This window comes from Anolis sagrei, chromosome 1, assembly GCF_037176765.1.
Source record: "Anolis sagrei isolate rAnoSag1 chromosome 1, rAnoSag1.mat, whole genome shotgun sequence".
NCBI lineage: Eukaryota > Metazoa > Chordata > Lepidosauria > Squamata > Dactyloidae > Anolis > Anolis sagrei.
The window spans coordinates 261,972,604-261,986,261 of NC_090021.1; the positions used below are offsets into that span (position 1 = coordinate 261,972,604).

The following is a 13,658-nucleotide window of genomic DNA, read 5'->3' on the forward strand; positions in this document are numbered from 1 at the left end:
AGTCTTTCTTTAAGACTTTAACTTTTGTTTCCTGTGAGTTCCTTGCTTCACACTGGCCCTTACACTGACACAGTGTGTCCCTGAGAACAATACACTGACTGCCTCACAGAGCAAACCAGGCTTTCCTTCACTGACCCTAATATGTACAGTGTTTCAGGGACTGTACATAGAGCCTTTCCTATGTTCTAACTACAAGGCTCACTTCAAAAGTTCTCACTCCCTGTCTAAATTTCTTCACAGCTCCCTCTTCCTAACTATCCTTCTACACTCTTCGATGTTTAAAGCTCAACTCCCCAGCTTGTCAAAAGACAAAGCCTTTTCCCTCTAAAACCTAACTCCTCCCCTGACTGCTCTGGCCAATCAGGAGTCGGCTGACTCCTCCCTCTTGCCTCTTAGCTCTCCTGCCTATCTCTCAACATGTCAGCTACTGACTTTCCAGGCTTCGGCCTTCCTGGCAAAAGGTTAAATTCATGACACATTGTATGGCATATTAATGAGCAAGTCCTACTCAAAAGTAATCAACTGCAAATATAAATTTTGTATATTTTTTGTTCTTTAAATATACATAGAATTAGTCTGACAATTAGTACTTTCAAAAAGCTAAAAGTTTCACATCAAAAGCATAACCCATCACATGATGAGAAAACGCCTCCTGTGGATTTGAAAGTGGCACAGAAAGGAAAGAAGCAAGTATAAAATGATGACTATTGGGGCAAAACCTCCCCGCAAACCACCTAAAATGTCATTTATATACAAAGATGAGATTGGTGGTGACTGATCTGGCAAGGGATTATGTAGTGGTTGCAGATAGCTTGTTCAAAATGTCAACCCACCATGTGGCTGCTGTAAAAAAAAAGTGTGGGCACATATAAGTTTTAATTAGAAAGGGAAGTGAAAATAAATATGTCAATATTATACTGCCTTTATATAAATCAGTGGTTCCCAACATTTTCTTGACCAGGAACCACTTTGACCAAGGACTACTCTCCAATACTAGTATCAAAGGGGTTCCAAATCAGTTTTTGGTCAACTTTAGATTCAGTTTGGGGTGCTGATTCAGAAAATTGCATTGGATAGACCACATCAACTCTAGTTTCTGATACAGAACATATGCCATGGTCAGCAATAGGAAAAGAGTGGCAGGCGGTGCGAAAGAAGTGGAAATGAAATAAATACAGTAAAATAAATAAAGAGGAAGGAGGCTAGTGGGCCAGATTTTCATTCTAGTGGCCCAATGATGGTCTGTGGTCCACAGGTTAAGAAATACTGATATAAATCAACTGTAACTATATGTAAAACATAGCGTACATTTCTGATCACTACAGCTAAAAGGCTATAGTGGAAGAAGACAAAGACAAACTTCTCTGAACATATCTTGCCAAGATAATCCTATGATAAGTTGCCATAAGTGGAAAAAGATTAGAAGACACACACAACAACATCAACAGCAACAGCAACAACAAGGAACTATATGTCGTTAAATATGAAGAACTTGTCAGAAAAAAAACCCAATGGTAATTTATCATGAGGCTGGAGGAAATCTTGTTGAAAACAACTGGTCCACAAACTGGTGTATATTATTGAATGAATACTGTCAAATCGTTTAAATTTGAAACTGATTTACAGTTATAAATCTTTCTTTTTTATCTGTTTGGCTTTATTTGTTGTGACTGCTTGATTATAATGTCTAATTATGAAATGCTGATTTAGGAGACTATACACATCATTTAGTTTTCAGATAGCTTTCTAGATCAGAGCATCTTAAATCTTTTTCCCCTCATGACCCCTTTCCACCTAAGAATCTTTAACGTGGTCCCAGGTATACAGGTATAAAAAAGAATATAAATACAAAACATTTACTGATAAGCCAGGATATGCAAGGCTTGTTAAACAAGCTGATTTTCCTTTTTATTAAGCAGGGCTGAAATATTTTCTGCACATTGTGTCTAAAATATTTATATACATGTCTAAGACAGCCATTGGGTGGCATTCAAAAACCTTTTGTTGTTGCCAATTTTTTCGTGACCCCCTACTTTCTCTTATGGGACCCCATTTAGGGTAGAAACCATAGTTTTAGAAATACTGTGCTAGACTGCACATGTATGAACAAGGGTGCATCCAGACTCCGGAATTAATGCAGTTTGACATCATTTCAACTGCCATGTCTAAAATGCTATGGAATCACGGGGCCTGGAGTTTTACATGGTCTTTAGTCCACATAGGCTAAACACATTGCAGTTCCCAGGATTCCTTAGCGTTGCACCATGGCAGTTAAACTGGTGTCTAACTCCATTAATTCTATAGTGTAGATGACCCCTTGACTAGTGTGACACTCCTGTGACTGCTTCACTCTACTAGACTATAGCTTCCCTGACATTTGTTGCTTTTAGACACATGATGAAATGTATGAGACACAGTGGTGGAGACATAATAGAGGATGTTAGTCCAGTAAGCATGACTGGATTTTTTTGAGAAAAATTGCACTATATAGCCTGTGAATGTGTTTGAAAACTTTTGTTGCAAAAAGCCAGGATAATCCCTAGTTCTAAATCCAATGTGCATTCCGTAGCAAATGAAGGTGTGAAGTTTTTGACATGAGATAAAATCATCTCATTTCCTGAATAGTATTTGCTCTTGATTTTCCTGCTACAGTTGAAAGATATACTAGGCACTATTTTGTATTCATCACAATTTTCAGGTGGTGAGGGATTTTTGGATCTATTATTTGCGCAAATCAATGAAGCAGGCTTAGCTTAGTACATTAGGTCTGTACGCTCAACTCCCTTTTGAATTCAGCATGACTTGCAGATGTGACTGTAATATTGTTAAGCATGTGGTTGCATTGTGGAAGTCAAAGCAGAAATCTATTCCATTACATTTTCTAATCCATTCATAGGAATAAGGGAATGTATCAATTCAGCATAAAAGTTAACACATTACAAGTACCCAGTTTTGAAAGCCCAGCGTATTTTGTAACAGAAAAGGGGCAAATGCATTTTGAAGAGCCCTGGAAGTAGAAAGGAGTTTTGAACTAGTAAACCAGAAAAAAACAGGCTTAAATTCTTATTCACTGAATGAGATCTGTTGTTTTCTCCTAATCTAACATTATTGTTATTGTTATTGTTATTATTACCCCACTTTCTCTCTATACAAGGAGACTCATATCCAACAGTGTTGTTGTGATATTAAAAATAAGGAAGGGACTGCACATACATTCAGCTAAGTTTTCTTTGGTCAGATATATAACATGTTGATTTTATAAAAATATGTCTATCCCGCTCTTTAGTATGACATTTCAGTGCCTTTTCAAGAAAAAAAAGGAGTTTCAACAATTTCACATGGAACTGCTAATTAATAAAAAAAAATACAGTGAGCCTTTGGTATCTTCTGGATTTGGAAACTGCAACTTGTTCAGAGAAAGATAGTGACAGTAGTGATGGCAGCAGCGGCACACGAAAGACCCGGGAGCCACTGGGCTCTAGCCTTGGTTCTTCTGTGGGCATGAGTCGGCAGGACCCAGGAGTCACTGGGCTCTTGACTTGAAAACCACTGGTCTCCTGTCTTGGCTATGCTGTGGGTGGGGGGCAGGGCACAACAGAGTCTTCTCTGTGCAGTGGCAGCTCCTCTAAGCCAGAAAGAGGATTTTAAAAAGAGCTTCCTTTACAGGCTTTCTAACCCTGCTGCCATCTTGCCTAGGAAGTGCCAGCTTCCAGTCTGTCCAAATGACTGGTTTCTTAATCGTTGGAGTTTCCTGTGACTCCTTGGCTCTCCTTCAGCTCTCCTCTGGGCAAATTTCCTGCCATGTCTAATGAGCTAAAATACGGGTCTGATGGCTCTAAGTTATGAGTTGGGGTGTATCTTCTGGCTTTTAGGAACCTTTGATTTTAGGATTTCATAGTTTTATGCTAACATACCAGTTTTAATGTTTTTCAACACGGACGAATATTCAGTTTTATGAGGTACTGTTTTTAATGTTTGTATTGTTTGTATTTTATAAATGCTGTTAGCCACCTTGGGCCCTTGAGTGGGGAAAGGTGGGATAAGAATTGCCTAAATAAATAAAATAAAATAAATAATTTGTGTTTCCAGGACCTTCCAAGGACACCAAAATCCAGGGGTACACACATATACAATGGTCTAAAAAAGGGTGTACCTTGTATAACATGGCAAAATCAAGGTTTGCTTTGGGGATTTTCTTTTTCTTTGGGGTGGGGGGATATTCAAGCTGCTGCTGATAGAACCCTTGGAGGTAGAATCTGTAGATGCAGAGGGCCATTATGTTAATCATGATGAATTGAAACAACGTTAAAAACGACAACAATTAAAATTGCATTTGGGCATATTTAGGACCAAAAGGCTTTAATTATAGACCTTGACTTAGCACCAGAAAGAAACCTAAAAAGCTTTCAATCAAACCTCCATAGAGAGCACATTCAACTACAGAGACTTCTCAGCTGAAAAGGTCTTCTCTTGTGTCCTTTCATACCATATTGTGCCCTCTTATAGACCTGTCCTTGGGCAAGAATATGTATGACAATATATTTGTTGAAGTGCTTTGGACATTGTTTTAATTTATGTAGAGACACTAAAGAAAATATTGGGATCTCCACCACCCAAAGAAAGAAAGAAAGAGTGTCATAGACTGTAAAGGAACAAAGGCAATCAATGGATTCTCAGCCTTAATAGATGTAATTTGAAACTCAGTTTTATGGACACTCCTTTCACAGCAGATTTTGGTCATATATTTTGAGCAAAGTCCAGTGCCTGAACAGCTCTTTTACAATCTGAAGGAGTGACCATAAAATCAAGGGTAGATTTGCCACACCCACCACAATGGATGTGCCTGCCACTCCTGAAATGAGAGAGAGAGAGAGAAAAAATCACATTTTTAGTTCCTGGAATTCCTGGGAAAGATAGCTGGTCATTCATTTGGCAAGTTTGGAACATTAGGAGTGAAAATCAATTAAACAATATTAAAGGTTAGAAAATTAATTCTCAAGCATAAACACATTGAAACAGCTTAATTATGTAAACTATAAATTAATTTGTTGGCTGAAATGTTAGTGGGAGATAGACCATTGCAATTATAAAGGATGGCATGAAAGATGTCCTTATTGATCTTAGGGGAATACATGCTGTTACTGGCCTCTTCAAAGAGGATTTAAACTTGCCTTCAGTCTGAATTTTCCACTATCTGGACCACAAAGCTCATAACAGGAGTACTGCCTGAGAATAGTGGAAGTCCAGTATGTCATGTTGAGGGAGGTTGTCTCAAGCATGGGATCACATCTTACCACTTGTTCGATTCAGTTTGCCATTCATCTGCATCTCTCTTTTCTTTCTATTTCATCAACATGTATATTTCATTTTTCAAATGCCTTGTTCAATAAAGGTTTGTAAAAAAATGTTTATTTCACTTAGAAGACACTTGTCCACTGCAAGTGTAGCAACCAGTGGATAGTCACAAAGATTGAATGGTGAATCAAGAGAGAATTCTTAATTTTTGAGAGTATCTGAGAACACGGAGAATATTTTTTGCACAACTGAATTAATACATTTTTATGTCTCCACACTTAAAATCAAGAAGTATGGTTTGCAAAGATCAGTGGTATAACACAGTTTGTGCACCGAGGAGCCAAGGATTCCAAATACACATTTATTGTTTTAATGATCCCACATTTAAAAATTCCACTCTCCTATTAATGTATTTTATATGTGGAAATAAAAGGTCATAACTAAGAGAGATGAGGTGGGGTGGGTAAAAATCAGCATGGTAGATGTGGGGAAAGAGAGAATAGGAATAAAATTAAGGGAAAAAGAGATGGATAGGATTAAGGAAAGCTTTTCACATAATCATCAAATAATTTATTTTAGTGTGAATAATACAATTTGTGTTGAGAGCATTGGGGATTTTTTAATGTCTACATTCTTTCTATATATATTGCTTTTATATTAAACAGCATACAATCAAAACCTGTCCAGAATATAATAAATGGGAGAGGATTGCTGAGGAGAGTACACTCCCACCCCCAGAAAGATCCCAAAGTCAAAAAGATGACCCTTGGTCTTTAGGACTTTACTGTGTGCTTCCTGTCAATACCTTCCAAGATAAAAGTGCCCATACTGGGGGAAAGGGATTCATGCCTTTGACTAAACTGAAATATTAGTAATGTCATAGTGTTTGAATGTTATTCTGTTATCCCAGTGGTTCTCAACCTGTGAGTTCCCAGATGTTATGGCCTTCAACTCCCAGAAATCCTAACAGCTGGTAAACTGGGAGTTGTAGGTCAAAACACCTAAGGACCCACAGGTCCTCTCTCTGCATTATCTCTTTGCCCCACTCCCTCATTCCAAATATTTCCCATAACCTCTGGATCATAATTTTAGGTTTTAAAGGAGGCTTCCAGAAAGACGGAATGCCATTCCGTTCATCTATAAAACACTTTCTCCATTCAGAAGCACACCATTGGATTATGACCATAAATCCAAAATGTGTCTATTTAATGTATTGTCGAAGGCTTTCATGACCGGAATCACTGGGTTGTTGTAGGGTTTTTTGGGCTATATGGCCATGGTCTAGAGGCATTCTCTCCTGAGGTTTCGCCTGCATCTATGACAAGCATCCTCAGAGGTAGTAAGGTCTGTTGGAACTAGGCAAAAGGGTTGAAGTAGTCTGTAGTGCCTTTCATGTTCCTTGATTCAAACATGAATCAAGGAACATGAAAGGCACTGCAGACTACTTGAACCAGAGAAATCAGCCATAGCCAAGCACCTGATGAACCAACTTGGACACAGCATTTTATTTGAGAACGCAGAAATGCTGGACCATTCTCACAACCACCATGTCAGACAACACAAAGAAGCCATTGAGATACACAAGCATGTGCACAATTTCAACAGAAAGGAGGAAACCATGAAAATGAACAAAATCTGGCTACCAGTATGTAAAAACTCTAAAATTACAACAGCACAACAACAGAGAGGAAGCAGGCAGGGACATCTAATTACCTCTCAACAAAAGTTTGCCCCAGGCACAGTCAGGCCATTGTATGCTAATCAAGGTAATCAGTTGAAACATTCACACCTAGCTCCAGCAGACAAGAGTCCTTTGTCTCACCCTGGTCATTCCACAGATTTATAAACCCCTTTGCCTAGTTCCAACAGACCTCATTACCTCTGAGGATGCCTGCCATAAATGCAGGCAAAACGTAAGGGGAGAATGCCTCTAGACCATGGCCATATAGCCCGAAAAAACCTACAACAACCCTGTGTCTATTTAGTCTCACAGAATTTTATTCCAATTCTAGGCATGTCACCCAATATCCATTTGGACCACTATCTAGTCTTTGTTCCAAACCTTTTTTCCCCCCATTTATTGCATTTCTGCCCTAACTTTCTCTCAAAATGAGATCCACTTCTGACCCTTGTAGCAGCACAATGGGATAAGATATGGATGAACTTTGGTCACAGTGTTCTGCAAGAACCATGTCTATCTGGGAGTTTCAGATGTGAAGAAAGCAAGGGAAGAATACACTGCAAGGTTGTAGGAGAGAAATCAGCACAGCCATTAAACAAGGAAGGGATTAACTGAGGTGAGATGAAAAACCAAGGGGTGGAAGGAAGAGTAAAAATGTGAGAAGTGAAGTTCAAAAAGCAAGGAAAGTCCCATTAGAGCACAAGATGAGGTGAGAGAGTTAGTAGGAGGGAAGGGTAAGTGAATAAGGAGAAGTTGGAAAGAGGAAAAGGAAGGTGAGAGGTTTACTGGCAGGGTTCAAGAAATCCAAAAGAGGTCAAAGAGAGAAGGATCAAAATATGGACTTTTCAGAGTGCAAAGAGCATGAGTAGGCAAGTAGGCAACAGCATAGAGGCAAGGAGGGGGAAGAATGTAAATGGGGCAGGTTAGAAGCCCAGTGATGGAGGCAAGGAAGAAGGAAGGGAGGTCCTACAGGAGGTGATGAATGGTATAACTCATTGCTTATGTTTTCTTCTTCTTGGAGTGCTTATCTCGTACTGCTACACTCAGGAATGAAGCTGGGAAGCATTACACAAGTTCACTGTGAAGAATGAGGCACACAGTATCTCTGCAGGGATAAAAATAAATCTTAAAGGCAGTGTCTTCATAAATGACACAGATATTAGGCATAAGAAACAGCTGTAACAAACAAGATATTTCTGGGTACTTGCTGACAATGTCATAGCAACAGCTTGAAAATATTGCCTAAGAGAGTATTTTTCCTCCAAAATGTGTGACTTTGACATGTCTTGATAAGAGAGGTCATATAGAGGTAAAAAAAATGCACATTGGGACAGCTTTACATCTATTTCTTTAGAAAAAAACATGTAATTAAATTTATATTGTCTTGTATGATATTCAGAGATGAATGCTTTCTGCAAAAGGTCAAAACCTGCATTTATATTGGTATATTATGATAAATGAAATTATCAGCCTCTGTTCCATTTTTGTCAAACACAAATGATTTCTTTGATTTTTAATTTCAGACACACTATTTGGCTTGGTTTCAAGGACAAATGCCAAGATCTTTTAAAAATTGTGACAATACTATTGATTGTTTACTTAGAGGTAAAGAAGACCACATCCCAAAAAAGGTCTGGAACCCCATCCTTATGAATCAGTGGTTAGGAGGACCACACAGATTAACAGGGATAAATATGAATTTCAGTCAGATGCAAATAGCATGCTAGCTTTTGAAAAGTTACATTATTCAGCCTCTCAGTAATATTTTCTTTCCAAGTTAAATATTAGATATATAAAATAGCTATATTGTTTTTAAATAAAAGCTTGTCATATTTTCTGCTATTTTTAACAAAGCAGAAAAACTTCATTTATGTACTTCGGATCAAGGCATCTGATCACCATTTCCAATGATATTCTTGGTACATGCAGTCTACAATTTCTTGGACAGCAATTACTCGTAATATCTACTCCATTTTACTGTAGTCAATTTCTTCTGGATTTTAGTCTGAATTTTTAAAAATCCAAATAAACTGAGTACTTTGAATAACTTTTTAAAAATTACAATTACAACTCAAAATGGATATACTGACATGGAAGTTGTTGGATACAATCTCTGTATGAGTATCTGATACTGGAAACAGTAGTTTGAATCCTTTAGTTTTCCCTACTAAACCCACTGAATCATTTGTATTTAAATAAATACATATCAATCCACCATTCAGTAGTTGATTTCATGGCTCTGCTTTAGTTAGGACTAACCAATAGGTTTCTGACTAATAGATTTGCTTGGAACTGCAGTGGATGTCTTCCATATACACAACCGAGACTAAGGCTACTTACAATCCTGGGTGGACATGAAGACTTTGGACAGCTATACAAATGTGGGTAGAATTTTATATTATTATTTATATTGAAGAATAGATACGTGCAAGTGAGCTCCTCAGTCCTTAGCTAAGGACTTTTTTTCATCAAAATAAGACTGGAAACTCAAACTCACATTGATAGGACACCTATTGACTGTGTCCATAAATCTCTGATGATTTTATGCATGCTCCTAACAATGTTGCCCAAGGAAGATATAGTCAATCATAATATGAATTTCACCCTTTAAATGATAAATTAATTTGTCATTGAAAAAAGGTCATCGTTTGTAAACAGGATGAGTAATCCTGTTAACATATGATATTTACAAGGCATAATACATTTAAAGGTTAAACTGATTCTTATCAAATGTGAGGTAGATCAATGAGAACATGGTTCCTGTCATATTTTTAAAGAGAGTGAATTCATATACCCCACCTTCATTAATACCTTATTTTGAAGCAACATAACATTTCATGCAGTTATAGCTGGAGCTTGCTACTGCTGCTTTTAAAAGAAGGATGAAGTCATTATATAGCAATAACAATGTTATTATAATATATTTTTAAAAGCCATAACCCTCTGAATAACTATTTCACAGAATTGGCTAGTCCTAACTAAAGCAGAGCCATGAAATCAACTGTACTGAATGAATATGTGGAGTGCATTAAAGTACGTGTTTTGTGATTAAGAAGACCTTCACTGGTGTGTTCTAGCAGGTTTGTCTAAGGAAACATGCAAAGTGCATTCTTTTGGAAAAATGGTATTCATAACCTTCTTAAAAAGAAAAATGTCATATTATTTGGCAAATGTGAATCTTCATGAACATCTGGAGACCACCTTTTGAAAACGACAAGTCAAGGAAAGGCATGGCTTTGTTAGAAGCCAACCCTTTGAAAAAGTGATATTCACAAGCATTCATGACAGGTAACTCATCTGTTAAACCGATAAACCATGTCTTTGAACTGTCAGGGACAAAGACATGACACTGCACAAAAAAATCATACACTTAGCTAACAGAGTTTTAAAATGTTTCTTTGAAGCTGAAGTTGAAATTGCGGTTGCAGTTGCCCAAAACATATAAACCTCTTAGTTTAAAATATGCACTTGGAGACAAAAAAAAACCCAGTCTTCTTTTTTTTTAAAAAAAAACATATCTTGTTTACTCACAAATATCTTGTATTAATTGAGCATACAGGCACATTTATAGATAGGGTGTAGTTTCTCTTTGTTGAGAACACAGGGCATCATTCTTAATCAACAGCTCATAGTCCAAAGTCTTTAAGTATACATCTTATGAAAGTCCAAAACTATATAACTATATTCACTGTTTCTCAAAGCAAGCATACAGTAAACTGTTCCTGCCTAAGTCCAAAATGCAAACATACTGATAACAAAACAGAGTCTGGAGTCTGAACATGATCAGTGCAATCACATGTCCATAGCCCCTCCCACACCAAAGAGATCAGTCATACTGGCAAATCAATATATACATACAATACAGGTTAGCAAATATACACATTAAGAAACAAGTAGTGAAGGCTTCGAAGGTTGCTATTTCCAACATATCCAGCAGTTCCTTCATAGATGGAAGGTATAATAAACTTCAGGGAACCAATATTTCTGAAGAGAGTGATTGCTCCAATGCATCTTCTGATTGTTGAACAAAGAACAAAACCACAAAATCTGGAAGGTTTCCAACCCAGTATCTGAGAAATAGTGGTTTAACTTTGTACTAGCCTTTTAATACAGCCCAAGACACAAGACTCTTCACTCCATCAATTCATTTGATTTAAAAGAAACATATTAGATACCTTAAGGCAGCCAAGGAGAAGTATATAATCATTCAAATATGTGTTATATACGATTAGAATCAGACAACAGATGGCACTCCCTAAATCAGGAATGATCCTCAACTCAAGTCACCTCAGGAACATCTGGTGGTGGGGTGGGTTTCAAAAGCCTATCATCTTCTTTAGGAGCCACACCCAAAATTTCATAGGCCTGCCCATGACAAACAAGAACCCCAATTTGGCCACAGTTCCTTTGTGTGTGGAGGAACCTTGTTAGAACACACTCCCTTCACAATAACAACTACTGTGCAGGCACCGGATTGCACACATTAACACTGTAAGCAGGCACAGGGTGTGAGGGTCAGAGAATATATAGTTTCTATAGTTGTATGTTTAGTACAGGTACATTAGTGTAGATTAGGTAAAGCATGCTTGTCTTAGATTTAGCTTATTAAAATGTTGTAGTTTTAGTGATCTATATTACGAAAAACTGCTGTCCTTGTATTATCTTTGTCTTTTCTTTACTCTGGCTAAAAATAGTTTGAAAAAGGAATGTGGTGATGCAAATGATCCTACACATATTTTCTATATATATAGTGTGTGTGGGAATGGTGAGGATGGATAACATTCCAATGGTGAAATAGAAATGACTCAAAAAGTTGAATGCAATTAACTAGAGGAAATAAATAAATGAGGGTTTGCATTTATAAAATAACCCCAAAGTGCCTTATATTGCAGTGCACAGTGGTAGCACACTAGGTGATTAAAGAATTAACAGTGCCACAACATTGATAACTACTGGCTCCTGTTTTGGGATCACATCCATTTGCTATTAAAACATCATCACTGATGGCATTTCACCAGGAACAGATCCAATGGGCTATTCTGTGTGTCCTATGAAAAGACTGCCAATTTTCTGCCACTCCACATAACACAAATTATGTATTATGTGCACAATCCAGAACATTTCAGAGACAACTAAACCCTGTGGAAAGCAATCGAAAAGGATTTAGTCATGGGCAGCTTACCCAATTGATTTCATCTGTAGCTAATGACAAGAACCCCCTTTGCTGGATTGCACATTGTACTGTTGAACTGTATATAAATTACAGACAGGATAAGCAAGTGGAACACCAGAGATTATAGCATGGATTACATTCAGTATTATCAATATACTTGTACATGTACTAGAAGTGAGATAGTATGCTGAAAAAAAAATGCTTCAAATTACTCCAAATCATTAGTACCAAAAAAAGAGAAAGAAATTAAAAAAATATAAAAAAAAACCTTTCCAACTTTTTGTAATATAACTTTGTGACAGGAAAGACAGGCTTAGCACTACCTTTATCATACTCTTTTGACAAATTTTAAAAACCTTCTTTGTTTCAGTTTGATGGACTTGATTTGCAAGACAAACTGTTTTTTTAAGAGAAGAAAAACATACCTTGGTTCCTTGAAATGGAACTTTTGAACCATTTGTAACAGGGGATGGCTGCCTCTCCATCAGCCTTGAAGGGATTATATTTCTAGACGGAGGTGGATTGTGCAAAACGGAAGAGAGGCAGAGTTGTACAGTCTCCTTCAGAGCTTTCAACTGTGACTCCTGAAGAGAAAAATGTCATTAGATCTTAACAACAGATTACAGTGAATAACATTTTACTCTGGATCTTATTGTTAACCTTTCGTGCTCTTTCCAATGTACGAGGAAAACAAAACGCAAATAGAAGATCGGTTACATAGATGGTAAATTCTTCCATGGCACAATAGTTAATTCATCATAGGAAAGATCAATTTATTGAACAGATTAGAAAGTCTTGGTGATCTGTTTTGCATTTCACCCATCTGGGATTCTTTGCCCATGGAAACCCTACAGAAGGCTTAGAGCATTGTCAGAGGAGAAGTGCGGCCCTTTGAGAACAGCAGAGGTTGGCTGTTGGGTATAGGGGTCTGCATATCTCCTCCCCCACCCTCCAGAGAGTTCGACCTTTGCAAACCCCAACTTTTTCCTCTGAATTTTCTCTAGCACCATGAAGGTAATTGTGCCAATTTCTGAGCCCACATAGACTATTTTAGGACCAGCGGAAGGTTTTATTAGAGCAAAAAATGATCCAGAAGCCAACTTCTAATTGGCTTCCTGTTAAGAAAAAATGGCCTTTTCTGGCCATTAAAAGACCCACAGGCCTATGGTAAAATTTCTTCCGTGCCTCAGAAAGCATTTGGGGGTATTAAAATTCTCTTTGACCCAGGGGGGCTGGGGTCACCAAAAAGTTACAGGGGGCCAATAAGACACGCAATTGTTCCCCAAATCCCACTCTTTCTGCCATTGCTTCAGGCATGGGAAATTAGGTAATATTGCTCACATGATATGGAGGCAGAAGATTGATCACAATATTCCAGTCGACTGGCTGTAGGGAATTAGCTCATAAGATCGCTATACTCTGAACTCCTTCCTTTCCTCCCTAGTATTTGGTATCTTTATACGTTTATTTGCCAGCAACCATTAAACTTTAGGTCAGCATCAGTGAATT

At 37.6% G+C, this 13,658-nt stretch overlaps 1 protein-coding gene across 2 annotated transcripts in view; it reads right to left on the bottom strand.

The window, feature by feature from the left end:
• Window positions 1-13,658, bottom strand: part of LUZP2 (leucine zipper protein 2) — a 462,834-nt gene that overhangs the window by 56,106 nt on the left and 393,070 nt on the right. For both annotated transcript variants that reach the window (XM_060765877.2, XM_060765867.2), the window contains one exon: window positions 12,575-12,733. In XM_060765877.2, the coding sequence (XP_060621860.2) occupies window positions 12,575-12,733 (159 nt within the window). The remainder of the gene's footprint in view (window positions 1-12,574; window positions 12,734-13,658) is intronic.